This window comes from Lissotriton helveticus, chromosome 3_1 (genome assembly GCF_964261635.1).
Source record: "Lissotriton helveticus chromosome 3_1, aLisHel1.1, whole genome shotgun sequence".
NCBI classification, from domain to species: domain Eukaryota; kingdom Metazoa; phylum Chordata; class Amphibia; order Caudata; family Salamandridae; genus Lissotriton; species Lissotriton helveticus.
This window is the reverse complement of record NC_136061.1, coordinates 1,396,157,198-1,396,174,943: the sequence shown is the minus strand read 5'-3', so window position 1 is coordinate 1,396,174,943 and position 17,746 is coordinate 1,396,157,198. Positions and strand designations below refer to the sequence as shown.

Here is a 17,746-nt window from a genome sequence, read left to right as displayed (position 1 = left end):
TAATTCCATTTAACCATTTGAAAAAAAAAGTTCTGAATAGTTAAATGGGCAAATGCAATCCTTACAGGTAGTAGCTGCTGCAAACCCTTTGTTTGGTCAAATCCAAGGCTTTACAACCATTAAGCACATCTGTCCCTTACCACTCAAACTTTCCTGCATGCTGGTTTTTATGTCAAATTCAGGATTTTGTTAACTTTTTTAAGTTGTTGCAAAATAAAATCAGCAACATCCATTAAGGGTTACTTTTTTACAGTTCCTACAAATTTAGTTGGACTGTGTATTAGGTCAGCAAAACAAAACTTCACAATATTGAGGCAGAGTCTACTCATACCATTAGTAAATGTTGGTCCGGCTAGCTCACAGTACAGCATCTAAACTCCTAACCTTCCAGAGTTATAGGTGCTGTCAGTAGCCTCGTACATGACCACTATGATTCCCAAGGAATTCATGGAAATAGATCTAAATATAGATCTAACCCCTTTAGTTTGTTACCTTTGTTACAAAGAAAAGATACAATTCTGCATTTTCAATTTATTTTTAAATATCTAATTCTTGTAAATAAATCAATAAACTGCAATTATTGGACAGGTGAAACGCATCATTGATATAAGCATTATTAGAATGGCGAAAAATACTAACAATTCAACAATGTTAATTGTTCCTAATATGTATCCAATTTATCAGTTTTAGTCCTATACTAATGAAAGCAATTCTGGGTACCCTTCTGTCAGACTATGTTGGAATGATCTATTGTCCCAGGAAGCTGATCTCAGAGATTAACAAATTCACCAGTCTGAGTGTGCAAGCCTGCACACATAGCAGCTATCTTCCTTCTTAGGATGAATGTTGGGACATGCAGGTTGAGTCGGATTCACAGCTCTCTGCAGCATGCATAATAACAGCTTCAGTGTGAAGTGCCTCTCATCGATTTAAATACCGGCACAGTTTAAATAAGAAATCACCAGTTTAATCTCATTTTGCTAGAGATGCAAAATAACAAATGTTACTTAGTTTGAAGGGATAAAGTTGTCTTTTCTCCTCCCAACACGTAATAACAAGGACATCATGTTCTGATGTATCTGTTCCTGGAACTAACAGGCAGACTATAGAACAACAATGTCTACTAAAAATAAATGCATGCATGGCACATTCTTGTGTTAATAAAAAAAGACATGCAAACCAACATCTCGAAACATTTAAAAGGATAAATAAATGGAAACCACATTTAATCCCTACAACAAACTACCTGTGGTTGGGGACAGCTATATAAAAAATAGCAATAGCATGATGTTTATATAAAAGCCTTGCATTACATAAAAACACTTTTATACGAAAGTCAAAGTCAAACCCCATAAAAACTGGAAATTAAAAACATCTACAATATCCATGTCCAGAGTATTCCTAGGGGCCAGGAAGAAACCCACATACCCAGACATTACAATGAAAGAGGCCTGGAGAGCAAAATCCAAGTCAAGAAAATTATCATTACCAGCCCATTCCGCAGCTGCCGATGGCGACAGTACCAGGAGTGCAGAATCAGAAAAGTGCCCACATTCCCAGAAAGCAGAAGTCAATGCAGATTTTGATCAGGAACCTGAGACAATTGTGTGGTAAGGCATAAGTTCTAGCCGGCCGCCGGCAAACGGTCTGGGCGCCGCCAGATTCCGCCGTGATGCCGCCTCTGGGAGTCGGGGTCCCACAGGGCTCTATTTTGAGCCCGACCCTATTTAACATCTTCATGACCCCGTTGGCGGCGTTGGCGGAGTCGTATGGCGCCCGGATCGTATCCTACGCTGACGACACCCAGCTCCTCTTCTCATGTAAGAGAGGAGGAGACTTTGATGAGGAGAGTATCCGGGATTGCCTTGGGGCTGTTTTCCAATGGTTCCATCTGAACAGCCTCAAGTGCAATTCCGATAAGTCCGAGGTACTCTTCTTTGGGTGTGATACAGAGCCAGACTGGCAGGCCTGGTGGCCGATTAACATGTTTCCTCCGTCTTGTTCTTCGCAAGTCGCCAAGAATCTGGGGGTCAAGATGGATAAGGGGCTAACATTGAAATCCCAGATCCTTGGGGTGTCGGGCATCTGCTTCGGCATCCTTAGGATGTTGCGGAGGTTCCTTCACCTGTTGTCTGAGGAGCATAGGAAACTGACAGTGCAGGCTCTGATTGGGTCCAGGTTGGATTATTCCAACATTCTTTACCTGGGCCTACCAGAGTACTTGCTGCAGCGGCTCCAAGTGGTGCAGAACGCTGCCGCGAGAGCAATCTTTGGATTAAATAGACGGGCCAATGCATCGGGCCTGTTGAAAACCTTGCATTGGCTTCCTATCCGGAAACGGATTGCCTTTAAGGCTCTGACTCTGGCATATAAAGCTCTCCACGCGGTGGGAGCAAAGTACCTTCAAAAGAGACTGGTCTTCTATCAACCGACCAGGTCTTTGAGGTCGGAATCCCTGTTTTTGGCGGTTGTCCCGCGTGTGAAGAGAGCTCGCCTGGGAGGCCGCTCTTTTGGATTGCTGGCGCCACAGTCGTGGAATTCTCTGCCGCTTGCTCTGCGGGGAGCTACCAGCCTACTAGCTTTCAGAAAAGGCCTTAAAACCTGGCTGTTTACTCAGTAGCCTATTTTCCTGCATGTTTTTGTCTGGCATTCTGTTTTTTCTTTTATCGGTGTTATGTTATTGTGTTGCAGCCTTCCTTTTCCATTAAAGCGCCGGGACACTCTTTTTGAGTATCCGTGCGCTATATAAAAGAATAAATAACATAACATAACATAACATAAGTTGAGTTCATGCTCGAATGAGCATAGTAGACATCGAAACACAGGCTGTACTTTGAAGCCATATGAGCCAGAAGGACAGACCAGTTCTCAGTCAGTTCCAGCAACATTGACTGTCCAAAATACTGTATCATGTTAATGACACAGAAGGATGTGTGGTAGTTCCATCACCATTTAGCCTAGTTGTCAGACATCCATTGTGGAAGCAACCAAAATAGGAGCACTGAGCAGCAGGGCAATCGGAATGTCTCCAAAAATACTTGAAAACAAGGAATGTATGAAGGGCAGAATAACTTCGAGCATAGACTGAAACGTGGAAACCAGTCCAGATCCAATCACTTTAAAAAAAATGTGTGCTACTCCAGCTGTATTAGAAGCATTAAAAATGAACCTAAACGTTGTGACATTGGAGTGTGCAAAAGTGATTGCACCTCTGAGGAGGTACATTCAACTTAGCGGTCAAAAGTTTCTCGGGCTGATGTGAGAACCAAATCAGTTTGAAACAAAAAGTCTTTGAGTTTGCTGAACCAACCAAGCTGTTCAAGGACAGGGACCCTGGGCCACAAAATAACCTTTCCGCTAGTTCGATCGTGTAGGAGGATACAGAACATGCCTATCTTGGAAAAAGTAGCCATATACCGGACAACTGGCTGCATCCCACATCAACCTCTATTATTTAAAAGTAGATAGATTCCATTAGAAAGCAACAAAAATTCAGTTGTGAGTGAAACAATGTTAAATTTAAGTTGCAATAAACCAGCACAACCTTTTCAGTTCCATCTAACACTCACATGGATTTACTCCTAAGGAAATATTACCATTTTGCTGACAAAATCTAAGCAAGTGTGTAGACGTGGCAAAACCAGGAAAGTATGCAAATTTCAGGTTGGCCAATCATTAGGATCACTAATAAAATAAGCTTGTCTAATAAAGAACCTTCAAACGTTCCTACTTATTACCCATTGGTTTATTATTATTATTAAGCTGTCTATCATGTTTCTGAATACCCATTTTCTGGTGTGAAGGTAAATGTAGTTTGATCTTGGAAGATCTATGCCCTGAGGTATTTTTATTTATTTATTTTAAAAGTTTTATATAGCGCTGGCTAGACCCGGAGGTATCAGAGCGCTTTACATGAGTTACAGCGAGTTACAGGTTACATAGTTACATCACTTAAATCAAAGAATCACTGGGGGAGAAGGAGGGGGAGGGGAGGAATACACAACAGGAAAAATGAGGAAAATAATGTCAGATGTCCTGCAGGGTAGGTGACAGCCGAGGGGGTGAAACCAGGGCCAGACTCCTCTTTAGCTGCATATGACTGCTCCACCGGGCATCGGCCAAGGTTGCTCGTGCATCGAGGTGAGTACAAACAGTTTTGGTAACTGCCCAGGGGGCGTCGTCAGAGGTTCATCAGAAGTTCAGAGGAACGTTATTATGGGTTATATATAGTGCTGGCTAGACCCGTAAGTACCAGAGCACTTTACATTAGGCTACACACTGTTGCAGAGAATAAAAACAAATACACACTGCGTCAAACATTAAGCAACAAATTGGGAGAGGAAAGCAAGGTGAGACAAATAGAGAGGAGAGGGGGAAGTGTGAAGGGGAGGATGAGGGAAAAGACGGCAGGAGATACGAAAGGAAGTCTGCCCAAAGACCAACTGGGTAGGTGACGTCCGAGGAGGGAATCCACAGCCTGTCTCCCCAATAGCTAAACAGGTAGCTCCATCGGGCATCAGTCAGATAGCTAGGTCTCAACTGATGAGGTAAAGTTCACAGAAGAAAGTCCAGTGGATAGAAAGGGTGGGAACTATGAGCAAGGACTGGTTAGGGCAAAGGTCAATAGCTGGAAAGAGGAGAAGAGTAGTGAGGCGGGGGTAGGTGGTATGGAGAAGAGGAGAAGGGAGAAAAGTCCAGTAGAGAGACGCAGGAGAGTTTGGCCAAAGACGGGTTGGGTAGGTGATGTTCAAGGAGGGAAATCCATAGCCCATCTCCCCTTTAGATCGCGAGGTAGCTCCACCAAGCGTCAGTCAAAATGTCAAGGTCTCAGCTGCCGATGGAAAGATCTCAGAGTCAAATGACATGGAGAGTGAGCAGGAGCAGGGTCGGTTTGGGAGTGCCCCGATGCCTCAGGAGTCCTCTGCGGCGGTAGTCAGGACCAGCCCCAGTCGCCATCTTGGGGACAGGCACTACAGCAAACTTCACCTCCGCCTGAGATGCAAGCATTGTGAAAGGCAGATGGGAGGGGGGGCCAAGAAATCACGGTAGCCTTTCCAGCAGGAGACGTGGACCAAGGTGCAGCAGGTCGTTGGGCCAGGAATTCGAAGGTGTAACAGGTACTCACTGTTTGCATGACCCTGGTCTAGCAAGGTGAGCGGAACATTTAGTTTATGCAGAGGATGGTATTCTGAGGTGTTTTTTTTTCACTATATCATAAGCAAAATAGGGGTACCATGAAGCTCCTGTTCAGTGTCACAACAGACTTATTCTGAGATTATTATTTTTGATAATAACCACACTGTCACACACAGACTAGTATCATCCAGAATGCTTATTTGGTCATAGTGCAATAAAAAAAGTGATAAGGAAAATACTTAAGTTAATCTTATGCCCTACCCTTGACAATCCTGATTTGCCTGCATTACATGCCTTATGTTTGACTGTCCTGTGCACACATGCTATTATTTTGCTGCTGCTCTATGCACTATATTGCCCTCAATTCTTTGCACACTTGCTATTTTGTTGCTGTCTCATGTATAGTGCCTCTATGGTCCAGGATCTAGTAAGCACCACAAACATATATATAATACATCTTCCAGGAAATATCTGGGATGGAAAAGTGCACATGAGTTATAACAATATTTTGTTATTTATATTTAGATGAAGGGCATTTTCACAAAGAGCAAATGGTCATGAAAACAAACCAAGAACTTGCATGGGCTAAAAATGTGACCACCTCATGACAGCCAGGCACCTCAAAAGCAGATTAAAGTTTCAGATTGATAGTGAAGGAGATCTGAACAGGGAGTTGACAGACCAACTGTGGTCCAAAGCCTCTTTAAACGTAGGATTCAAAACAGTAACTAACCACATGATGATAATATCTTGCATTACCTCATAAACAACAATGTAGTTTACATCAATGTACAGAGGCCCTTTTAAACAGTGTCAAAGTGGATGTGGCAGGAAAAGATCTACCATCTCATCTAATGGGTTTATAAGAACATTGCAAAAAACACAGTTGATGGACAGAATGTAGAACAATGTCATACATTCACCCCAGTACAAGGATCTGGGCCTAAATCCATCGTTTTTTTGCACTCCACGCCACCCTGGGTTAGACACTGGCTATATGCAAATCAGCTCTGACCCTGTGCCTCATGGGAACAGTCCAGTCCGAACTGCCAAGCCATGTCTTTCCCAGACCGGAATCAAGCATCCAAGGACCGGTTTCTGGCTATCAGCCTTCACCAGCCTGGATAGCTTGACTCCAGTGGTGTGGAGAGCCTGGGACTCACGTCTGAGCATACCCAGCCCACTCGGGGTAAAAATTGCAAAAAACACAGTTGATGGACAGAATGTAGAACAATGTCATACATTCACCCCAGTACAAGGATCTGGGCCTAAATCCATCGTTTTTTTGCACTCCACACCACCCTGGGTTAGACACTGGCTATATGCAAATCAGCTCTGACCCTGTGCCTCATGGGAACAGTCCAGTCCGAACTACCAAGCCATGTCTTTCCCAGACCGGAATCAAGCATCAAAGGACCGGTTTCTGGCTATCAGCCTTCATCAGCCTGGATAGCTTGACTCCAGTGGTGTGGAGAGCCTGTGACCCACGTCTGAGCAAACGCAAAAAAACGATGGATTTAGGCCCAGATCCTTGTACTGGGGTGAATGTATGACATTGTTCTACATTCTGTCCATCAACTGTGTTTTTTGCGGGTTTATAAGAACGTCCAAACTAATTTGTAAGAGATGTACATCTGGAGTACGAGAGAGGAGGAATCTATGATGTTGTCTGGTAATGTGCTACATTAGGGCACAAGTCCTTAAACAAGAACTGGTGGGACTAAGTTAAGTTAAACAGTATGCAAGTGACATCATGGTGTGTGACATAACAGGAAGTGGAATCTTAAAAAGAATTAAATGAAAAATATTGGGTGTTTAAATGGCGAATCAAACAAATACTCATGGAGTCTGATACAGCTGACATTCTTATAGTGCATGCTTTTTTATGTAGGGATTGAACACGGTCATAAGCTTGCTGCCAAATGGAATTTCCCTTAGATGCTTGAGAAATGATAACAAGCTGTGTGCCTTTGTTTCCCCTTCACTGCTCTTGCACATAGGTGTGATGCTGCAGATAGTTCCCAGACAGGATTGTACTCGTACAAAAGGAGAGCTGATTGCCTTTAAATCATTCTTTTGTAATAGGACCAGCTTGAGGGTACATTTTTTTTTTTAAAAAGCCTCTCCATCGCCTGCCTGTTTTTATTCACCGCAAAGCAGTCAACAGGGCACGTGCTGCTGAATGAGCGCCGGAGTCAGATAATTACACTTGGATAGGTCCAGCTTACTTCACTGGGGTCCAATTACTAAGCAGTGGGGATGGTATCCACCCTGTGAAAATAGTGGATAGATGCTGTCTTCCTGCATGTCCCTTAGCTTGGGCCCTGAGCCACAAATTCTGCCAATGGTAATGTAATGGATCGAGCATGCAACAGGTAGTAAGATGCTAACTAAATTAGAATGGAAGGTAAAACTTGGAAAATGTTGTGATGGAAAAGCATAGTGAATGTCACTCTGCTGACCTTTAAAGGAGGAGGAGCCGCAGCAGGCCTCGGTGCTCTCTCGGTCCGGGTGTGACAGAGCGGCAGGGGCTGAGCTGCACAGGCAGCTGAGGGATGATGGGCTGGAGACAGCCCCCGTGCTGTTCTGGGCCGTCACCTACCTTCAGGGCTTGGCCATGATGGCTCTGCTTTTCCGTGGTTACTTCCTCCTTGCTTCGCCTCCTGAGGCTGCTGCTCTCTGCTTGTGAGTCGCTTCATCAGATGGTATGGCGAGTGCCTGATGTGATGCTGCCGCCCTTTGCTGCTTCCTGATTGATTCCCAGCAACTGGTGGAGAGAGTGGTGAGGTCCTAGTTTTTCTGCTCTCTCATTTTCCCGTGACCGAGAAGTCCTTCCCCCTTCATTGGTATCTCGGGGTTTGATGGTCTGGGTTTCCGCCATTTTATGCTGAGGGTCGATATGAAGACGAACCGAGCCCTCCATCTTGATGACTTGGATTTGTCTCTGAACTATCCATTTGCTGCTGATCTCCGACTTTGTTTCCCCAGCTGGACTGTCCCCTCTAATGGGATGCCTTATCCCCTTTGTAAACGAGGATCCGTCCGAGTCATCCACTTTGCCCCCCCCCCATCTTCTGACCCGTCTCCATAGCTAAGTTGCACCAGTGCGGTGTCGTGAGGCTGGCCCCTGCTGCTGTGGATTCCCTGTCCTTGATCTGTCTGGTTCTCTGTTGACTTTGTGACTATATGATGTTTAGTCGTTTTTGTTCATGTTTCTTTTTTCTCTAGTAGTCTATACAAAGCTGTGTTTTTTTGTATTCTGGTAACTGATGCAGTTCTGTACCATTGCTTGTTTATTGTGACTTTGCGATGTTCCCCTGATGTTCTCTCCCACTGGCCGGTCTGCCTGACCCGATCAGCTTGCTAACCCCTTTAATTCCCCCACTTCCCTCTATGATCCATAGGACAGTTTCGATGTTTAGCTACACCTTTACGTTCTCCACATTCAGCCTACGCTCTCTTCATCCTTTAACTCCCATTTTAGACCATGAGGATATCTGATTTCGATTAAATTACGTTCATTTTGGCAGACAATTCATAATATTTTCTTGGCATTTTCCTACCACCCCCAACATTAGCTGCTATAGGGCAGTTGGCATCTGTACCAGTGTACCTACTCTCTTTTCCCCAATTCTACGGTATAGGTCCTCCCCAACCGCTCAACGGTTCCTAAACAGCCTCCATGAATGTGCCCCTTGCCAAAACACTCCCTCTCCCCTTGTTGGGGAGGGATCTAGCATTTTTGCCTCGGAGTCTCAGATTCCCCTCTGAGAGAGTCCACAGTGTTAAGGGATTCACATGTAGCAGGAAATGGCCTTTATTGGCCTCCTCTAAGGTGCCCCTTGCTGAAGCACTCCTTCTCCCCTTGTTGGGGAGGGATCCTGCATTTATGCCCTTGAGTCTCAGATACCCCTTTGAGAGAGTCCACAGTGTTAAGGGAGTCACACACAGTGGAGGTTTGGGATTTTCCCATTACCGCTGGGAACTCAGCACCAAACACTGTGATAGGCGCTCTCTTTGAAACCTTTTTGATGACCTCCTTGAGGCTGATACGTCAACCCTCTGATGTAGCTCGGCGACCGAGCAACCTTTGGCCCATGACTGGTGGAGTTGCCCTACGCAACTATTGAGGAGTTTGGCTCTGGTTCCCCCCTTGGCCAGCACCTACCCTCCCGATCGTCAGACACTGTTTCTTTTCTCGTCACCCTGTTGTGTTCCTTTCCCCCTCCCTCACTCTTTATTCTTCCTCTTCTATTCCTTCCCGCCCCCAAATCTCTCTCCCCCTGACTGCTTTTTCGTCCCCACACCTGATCCATACCGTTGTTACTCATGTATCCCCAGTAACTACCTACCTGAAACTGTTGTTATTATGTAACTATGTTTTGAAGCAATCCTACCTACTCATGTGAAGCACTGTGATACCTCTGGGTGTAGCCAGCACTATATAAAATGTTTCAAATAAATAAATAAAAATAAATACCCTGCAGATGTCTTCAACCTCTGAGGATCTTCGTGGTCCATAAAAAAGATTTTCTAACTCTTTTCTGAATAAATAATGGATGATGCAATGTAAAACAAAACTTATTGAAGAGAGTATAATAACCCATCAATTCCAGTGGCACCCCAACCTTGCTGCTTTTCGGAACACAGTAGCTGAGGTCACAAAATTCCAGGTTGCATCCTGCTTGGTTCCTTTTGTCAGTTATCTTTTATGGGTGGTTTTAGAGTTGTATATTTGAATTCATTGTGTTACTTTCAACCATATGTTGTCATATTACTGATATGTAATATACTAAATAATCCAAAATTTCAAACTACACATTGTTTACAATTAAACAAAAGTCTTCATATCATTGGTAACAGTTGATTTACACTGTCCATCTCAGGACTGTTTCAAAAGAAGGACATATTGAATGCATCATAATGTCTCTTTCATATTCATATGGGAAACAAATGCTGAAAAAACTAGTCTAGAGTCAGAGGGACTTTGCATGGAATTGACATCAATCTCGTTGCATCTCAATTTATAATCTCTTTCAGTCTTTAGAAAAAGTATTTTGAGATGTAGAAATAGGTTACCGCAGCAACTACTGTAAAACGTATTTGCAGCGGACTTGGAGTTTTCTTACATACTCACGTACGGTGGGGAAGATAAGACTTAATGTATACTGCGAAATAAGCTGGGGTTTAAATATTGTTTTACAAAAATATTCTAGAACATAAACTCTCAAAATATCATTAAGGTAATTATATAAAGGTAGGTATAGATTTCGTATTATAAAAGCCACATATATTTACCTTGACAATATGTACATCTTCAAGACACATAGAAATGGAGTTAAGAATAGTAAATCTATAGGTACGTAATATTGTTTCTGTTTTTAACCACCACCAAACTCTCATAGGTACTTCACAAGAGTGAGAGGGAGAAGGAGGGAAGAAGGAATGCATCAGGCCCCCCCATGTTTAAGGCTCCACACTAACCAGGAGCGTCGCTTTATTAAGCAACACCTTTTTATAGATTTTTGATGGCAAGTGAGGTGGCTGACCTCATTAAGAACGAGGTAGCTTTCCAAATATCAGACAACATTCTGCTAACGGAAACCCACATATTGCAGAGAGAAGCACAAAAGGATGGCCTTGTCAAGGTTCAACTATGTCTTCAGCATGATATTCTTTGGAGTACCTTGCGATATACTGTGCAGCAGCAATGCTCAAATCGAGAGATGCATTTGGCAACTGGATATCCCATGACAAGCCATATTGTTGCTTTATACTGCTACAACTTTTGGGGGGCTCAGGCTGTTGAACCTGGAACTCTACCACACAACACAGCATCTCTCCCAAATCAAGTTGAACCTTTGACAACATGGAAATGCCAGATGGGGTAAAGATTGACCGGAAATAACAGGGAGATGCGATAGGCGCTCAAATAAATTACATGTAGATATCCAAAAAGACTAAAGAACAAACAAACTCTATCCTACTGAACTCCATCATAACTTGGGTGAACAGTCATATGGCTTTAAAGCTAAATTCTTTCCTTCACATGCAAGCCCCTTCATGGCTTAATGAAGTCTTTCACATTAAAGGTAGTCTAATTAACTGGACTACTAGGATATCAGCAACCATAGGGAGAGATGGTTGGGCAAAGCCTTAGCTGTAGTGAAATTATGTTTATTGGGAGACTGAAAATCCAAACACCCTCTATCTTTCCAAATGGACAGAATTGATGGCGATGACGGCCACATATGAACAAGTGATATACAAACTGAGTGATCAAGCCAAATATTTTAAGGATCTGGGATCCATTTCTAAACAGATAAAGAATCTTTTTTGAATGACTTACAAAAGCTGAATTGCAATTCTGTCTGTGAGCATAGGGATGTTTCAGGTTTAGGGTTTACCACTTAAAGTTAACATTTGATCTTGAATTTGACCTACTCACCCTTTCCTTGCTGTTTACTTATCCCTCCATTCCCCACTTACCTGCTCCCTTACATCCTCTTTCAGTGTTTGTAATGATACTGCTCTCTTCAAGTGTGTATTTGATATTAGAGACCTTTAATTTCTCATTATTCTGTGTTGAGAAGTAGATTATTTGACAGTCTGTCTTTCAAAAACTTACTTTAACAGATGTGATGTACTATAAAGTATCAATTGTTAATTTAATAAAGATGTTACAAAAATTAAAGGGGCATCTTAAGTGACTAGACAACTATATGACACCAAGTGCCATGTTTTCTCTTTTCTTGGATTACATTTTCTTTTCATGTTCAGAAAATGGTGTAAACGGCACCTGGAAAAAAATGAAAGAAGCATCCTGATGTCCCCATATTAAGTTTTGGCCTCAAGCCACCCACTAAGTTTTGAAAAGCCTGCTACATCATTAGGTATTTTTGCCATACATGCACAGCTACGGTTCCTTTCAACAATGCAAGGCTTGAATTCCAAAATCAGATCGCCCATTAGACCACTTCAAATCCTATCAACTTATTTCTTTAATTAATAGGAAATGTAAAATCCTTGCCTTCACACTGGCAGTATGCCTCTCTAACCTCATTACAACACTTGTTCACACAGATCAAAGGGGCTTTATGGCATACCAGGCAAGGTGACATAACAATAGGGGAGTTCCCTATGCCTTGACGCTTGGCCATAAACAAAAACCTCCCTTGCATTGCTTTTAATTAAAAAAAAAAAGCTTTTGACCGCCATTCATGGGAACATCTCTGTACACTTCTGAGACATTTAGTTATTGGAAACTGCTTCAAGGCCTACATATGATTAGTATACTCAAACCACAAAGCCAGAGTTGAGATTGGGGGCAATCTTTTGTACTTCCCATTGACCGTATGTACAGGAGAGGGTTCCCGCTCTCCTGCTGTTATTTGCCCTAGCAGTTGAGCCCATGGAAGCAACCATTTGAAAGAACGCATCCATTACACTTTTCCAAAGGTCAGCTAACTTGGTAGATAAAATATCCATCTATGCTGATGATCTACTGTTATACCTTGACAAGCCCCTCATTTCCAAACAACAAATGACTTTATCCCGTACTCAGGACTCAAATGCCACGTGCTTAAAGACAGGACGGTTTCTGCTTTGTACCCTTGATAAATACATGACCTGGATAAAGGGCCCGAGACTATAGGGGAACACAAGCAGCTTAGACTATTTTGGCATCTGGATTACAATGGCTACGAGGCCCAGATGTACGGTATACTTCCATTGTTGGAATGACCCATAAGGATACACAAAATTGTCTTGCCCTTCCTCTATCACTGCGTTTCAGAATTGTGTTGCTGAAAATGACCCTAAAGTCTTATATAATTTGTCAAAACTACCCTTTAGCCTTATCTACAAATACATTAACAACCTTAACCACACTTATGAGTTTCTTTGGACCAGAAGCCAACCACACATCTCATTTACAAAATTTAGCACATTGACATTTGAAGACGGCTTGCTATGGTAGACCCTGTAAACCTACTGCAGTGCTACCCAGAATCTCATTGCCAAAGACTTGATTTACTCATCCCTAGTTTGTTCAATTCCTGATCCAGCATATACAGTTGAAGCGTGGCTATTGTATACTAGGTCTACAATTCCCTATTTGTATGGTGGAAGCTGCCAGATACTAGGGTTTCCCTGAGATCTAACAGACATCTAATAAGCAAATACGATGGCATGGGAAACTGACATGTCATAGTCCATCAACGTGGCCTCACTTGAGGGATTCTGTGGTTGGGATCACCTGGGAATCAACTTATTGAGAGGTGCTTTAACTGGAACAGCAATAAATTCCTTTTTGGATATTAGCAAAGAATGCGGGTTTCTAAATTCCCAATTAGATAAGTACCTCCAACTCAGAGATGCATTGGCACCATATCTATCCAGCACAACTGAAATACCGGAATTTGGATCACTTGAATCAAAAATACCAATGTCCTGCTTCCCTGATATGGATGAAATATTATATCTTTACAAAACATTATTCATAAATACTCCCAATGCCTTTGGTCAGCTTAGAGGAAAATGGGAGAGAGTTAAAGTTCAATTAGAGGATGAGGAGCAGATGTTTACAGGCATGGACACACAAGAAGCATCAGTCTCTTGTAGACTCTACATGTAACACAATTTTAAAAACCACCTCAGATTTTATTTAACCCCAGAATATTTCTGGTACTGCCCAAAGAGCTGGGCTCAAATTGCTTAAGATAACACAAACGGAGTCTCTGAAACAGTTTTGGAACACCCAATTGAATTGCAACCAAAGCAAGCTTTATTGAGTATTCTCGAAGATGAGGGATTCTTGCATGCAGAAAAGGCCATTCTCTGGGCCTGGCTCTTGGGAAAAGAGATATTCCTGAGGTTTGGCGGTGCACAGCCCGCCTTGCTTAATCAAGTGGAAAAGAAGAATGGCCAAGGGGTTACCCCAAGAAACATGACAAGATTTGTTAGAGGTGGCAGGCATACAGGGAGGAGGAGGGAGACAAATGTTTGTTTGATGTGAGAGGTTCTGGCTAACTATCATCAACAGTCTCTTTCATAATTCAATCCACATTGCTAATGTGACTAAGGATGAGGGTGCCCATATTTTCATTGTCAAACGTATGCATTCAACAGGAACATCTTAATAAGCTGCACCTCATGGCGTATGCTATGTTACTGGTTAAGTTATTGTTGCCATACATTTTTGTATATGTTTTTTTTCCTTTCGATATATCTTCTTGATATTCCCTAGGACACAGATTTGTTTTAATATTTTTAATCTCCCTACCTATGCTGCCAGGTAACCTTAAACACAAAATGTCAGTGTGTAAAACTGTACTAAAAAGCATTAAGTTTTAAGTATGGACCATTTTAGAAACTGACAGCCTTTTCCTGAAATACAACATATAAGTAACTTACATTTTTTAACAATACAAGCACTTAGGAGTTCTCAATTGCTTTTCAGAAAACTGGCAATGCAGTACGAGCCATTGGGAGGCTTTCTTCTATGGCGATGATATCAGGAGTCGGTGGCAGGAAGTCTTCTGGAAGTTCACCTACCAGTCCTTTAAGTGCAGACAAAGTAGAACCTGAAGGTAATTGTCGAAGTGAATGTTTTATTTGCCTTTTCCATGAAATATTCCACTGTTTAGCTCATATTGAGGGTTAACAGGAATACGGTGGTAACATCTCCCTACACAAATGTTTTATCCTCTGTTGAATCTAAGCTGGTACTATTTTTTTAGACCTCACTTGTAGTCCGTTTAGGTTAAAAAATAAATCAATATATTACATAAAATAATTTTGCACAAGCGAGGGTGTGCAATTTTTTAGTATTGTCTTTTAGGCAGGGTCTTCTTGTTAAATGTACTTTCTGGTATTGGCATTTGAAGCACTTAATGGCACCTCATCACCTGCTCGCATGGCTAGCTGGTAGTTGATTCTTTTGACTATATATATGAACCTTATTTTACCACGATTTATAATCACTATATTATTTCACAAGTACCAATGGGATTGGTAATATTCTCATTTAACATCCCCTCAAACACAAGAACTGTAACTTAGCTACTAGCTACCTGCATCCCACAGCAAAGGCTTCACTTTAAAGACAACCTTGACTTTTGTTTCAAGGTTGTATTGTTTTTGTTTTTTCATTTCAGTGTTTTAAAAATTAATTATTTATGTTTTTTTTTGTTTTCCACAATTACTGGAAGTGAGTTTTGTGCTTTCAGTACTCTTTCAACACATGTCTGAAAGTTGTCTCTGCTCCCATCGTACTCCAGTCTAACGTCCGGGTGTGGCCTGCCTTTGTAACATCAGTATTGCATTGATTTTCAGTTATAACTCTCCATACCAGAGTTTATATGCTTAGAATCTGGAACCTCTTCTTGTAGAACTTACACTTACATCCAGCCCCGTTGGTAGACTATCACTGCCTGTCTTCTTCTGAGGAGGCGCCAACCAGAGCTACATATTGCACAACATACTGATGTCAATAGAGGCAACACACCTCCCTTTTCCCTCCATTTTATACATAGACATGTTTTCTCATTAACATAGAAGCAGGGTTGTACCTGTGAAATAATAAAGGCAGGTGAAACCTACCAAAAGATTATTATTACAAAGAGATATAATGCCTTTTTTATTACAGAAATAGTTTATTAATATATGGTAATGACAAACTTGTGAATTGTAATTATTTTCAATAGCGACACCTAAACCCTTACAGGTAAAAAACCATCTTGGCTGAACAGGCACAACAAAAATGCATCCGATCTGTAAATTTGGTGACTTCAGTGGAGCCACAGGACTGGTGAATCAGCTGAAGGCACAGAGATCCCCAGCTGCCTGATGGGGATCTCTAAATTTGGCAGTATGTCTTCCGCTAATGCAATGAAGGGTTCGGCCTCGATAGATATGATGAGCTCATGGACTGCCAGGGTATAAATGACCCATGTAAGAATGAAACTATCAAAAAATATCAATCTCCACCACAGAATAAATGTTCCTTGTGAGTATCATACTTCATTTGTGTAAGAAAGCAGGACTTTTCTTTCCAGATGTCGCCACATTTTTTCCCCCATTTGGAATACTAGATTATGGCTTTTGACTCTGACAGTGCTCTTAAACCTGCTAACCAGGCTCCAGTGCCAGTACTCTTTCCCTAAAACTGTTGTTTGAATTGGTAATCCTAACTGACAGAGACTTTACCCCCTTATAAGTCCCTATAATATCAGGGGTACCCGGGCATAGGTGGTTAAAGGTGTCCCCAGTGCTTCAGCACGGTTTTGTGCCACCCTGTGTGACCCAAGCATAATACTGACAGCAGGCCTGACATTTCAGACTGCAGGAGCAGGGCAAACTGCTCAAACTGTACTGTGCTCTCAACATTTGCGGCACAGTCAAATACACTGCCTCAAATATATGTTAGGCACCCCTCGGGTAGGCCTCCTCAGCACAGGAGGCAGGATACATTACATTAAAGGTATGGGAACATAAGTGCAAGCCTATATGTCTCTATAATAGTCTTCCCCATTGAAAACTACTATGAGTGTTAGCGGTCCAAACGATAACACGGGCTGCCAACCGGGCACTATTGAGATAGGCAGCCCCATCATGGTACCACTAAAATAGGTCATGTTATCAAACAATGTGCCTTCTCACCCATGACACGATCCTTGTGCCCTGTGTGACATGGCAGGCACACATGTCACCTTAGATGTTTCCCACCTGGTTGGCCCAGCTTCAATGTGCTCTAGCTGACCAGCCTGCACTTTCCTGCACCTGCTGCCACCAAGCCCGCATTCTGAATTCCGGCCAGGTAGTGTGATCACTCCCAGGAGTCGGGAACAAAGGCTGGGCAGGAAGGCGATCATACCTCCCTCCTACCCAGCAGGCTAGTGAATTGGCTCATCGAAACATGAAGCTTCAAAGGCTGAACCGCCTTTGATATGCATCTGGGCTGTCCCCTGTGGAGGACACTGCCCTCAGCTTGCCCCGGGCTTGCTTTCACCGGGGCAAGGTGGGAAATTGGATATGCAGAAGGTGTACACCTCCAGGAAGTCTTACCACACCTCTAGAGTGGGCAGCCTGATCTGTACACCTAACATCAACTTCTGCCATCTTTAGGAGGATGGAAATAGTGAGTTCTGGGTAGTAGAAAAGGTGACCTACGCTACCGGTTGTGGTCACCTCGGGGGAAGGGGGGTAATCAGCTGCAGGTACCATCTGCCTATTGGCTACTAGATGCCACAACCCTAGCTCCCCTAAATATAGGATGTAAGGGACCGCCCCCAACACCAGAAACTCAGATCTGAACAACTTACTTCAAGGAAGGACAAAGAGGAGACCCATGTCGCCAACAACAGGACTATGCCTACAGCACAAAAGCAAAAGAGGGATGCGTTGTCCCTGAAGCAACAGACTTGGAACTGAGTGAATGAGACTCGTCTTTGGCTGAAATTCAATACTCCTGAAAAGAGGGACCCTGGTGGAAGGGAGAAGCACCCCCAGTCTCCCTTGGTCTAATGGCACAAGTCTGCTGCAAACTGCAGGTAAAAACACTCATCGGAACCAAGGAATCGATGGCCACTGAGCCGTCAGTGGGATCAGG

The 17,746-nt window shown here is 42.8% G+C and overlaps 1 protein-coding gene across 2 annotated transcripts in view; it reads left to right on the top strand.

Annotated features, from left to right (window-relative positions):
- Positions 1-17,746, top strand: part of MYLK (myosin light chain kinase) — a 1,918,108-nt gene that overhangs the window by 1,891,343 nt on the left and 9,019 nt on the right. For both annotated transcript variants that reach the window (XM_078682035.1, XM_078682036.1), the window contains one exon: positions 14,597-14,726. In XM_078682035.1, the coding sequence (XP_078538161.1) occupies positions 14,597-14,726 (130 nt within the window). The remainder of the gene's footprint in view (positions 1-14,596; positions 14,727-17,746) is intronic.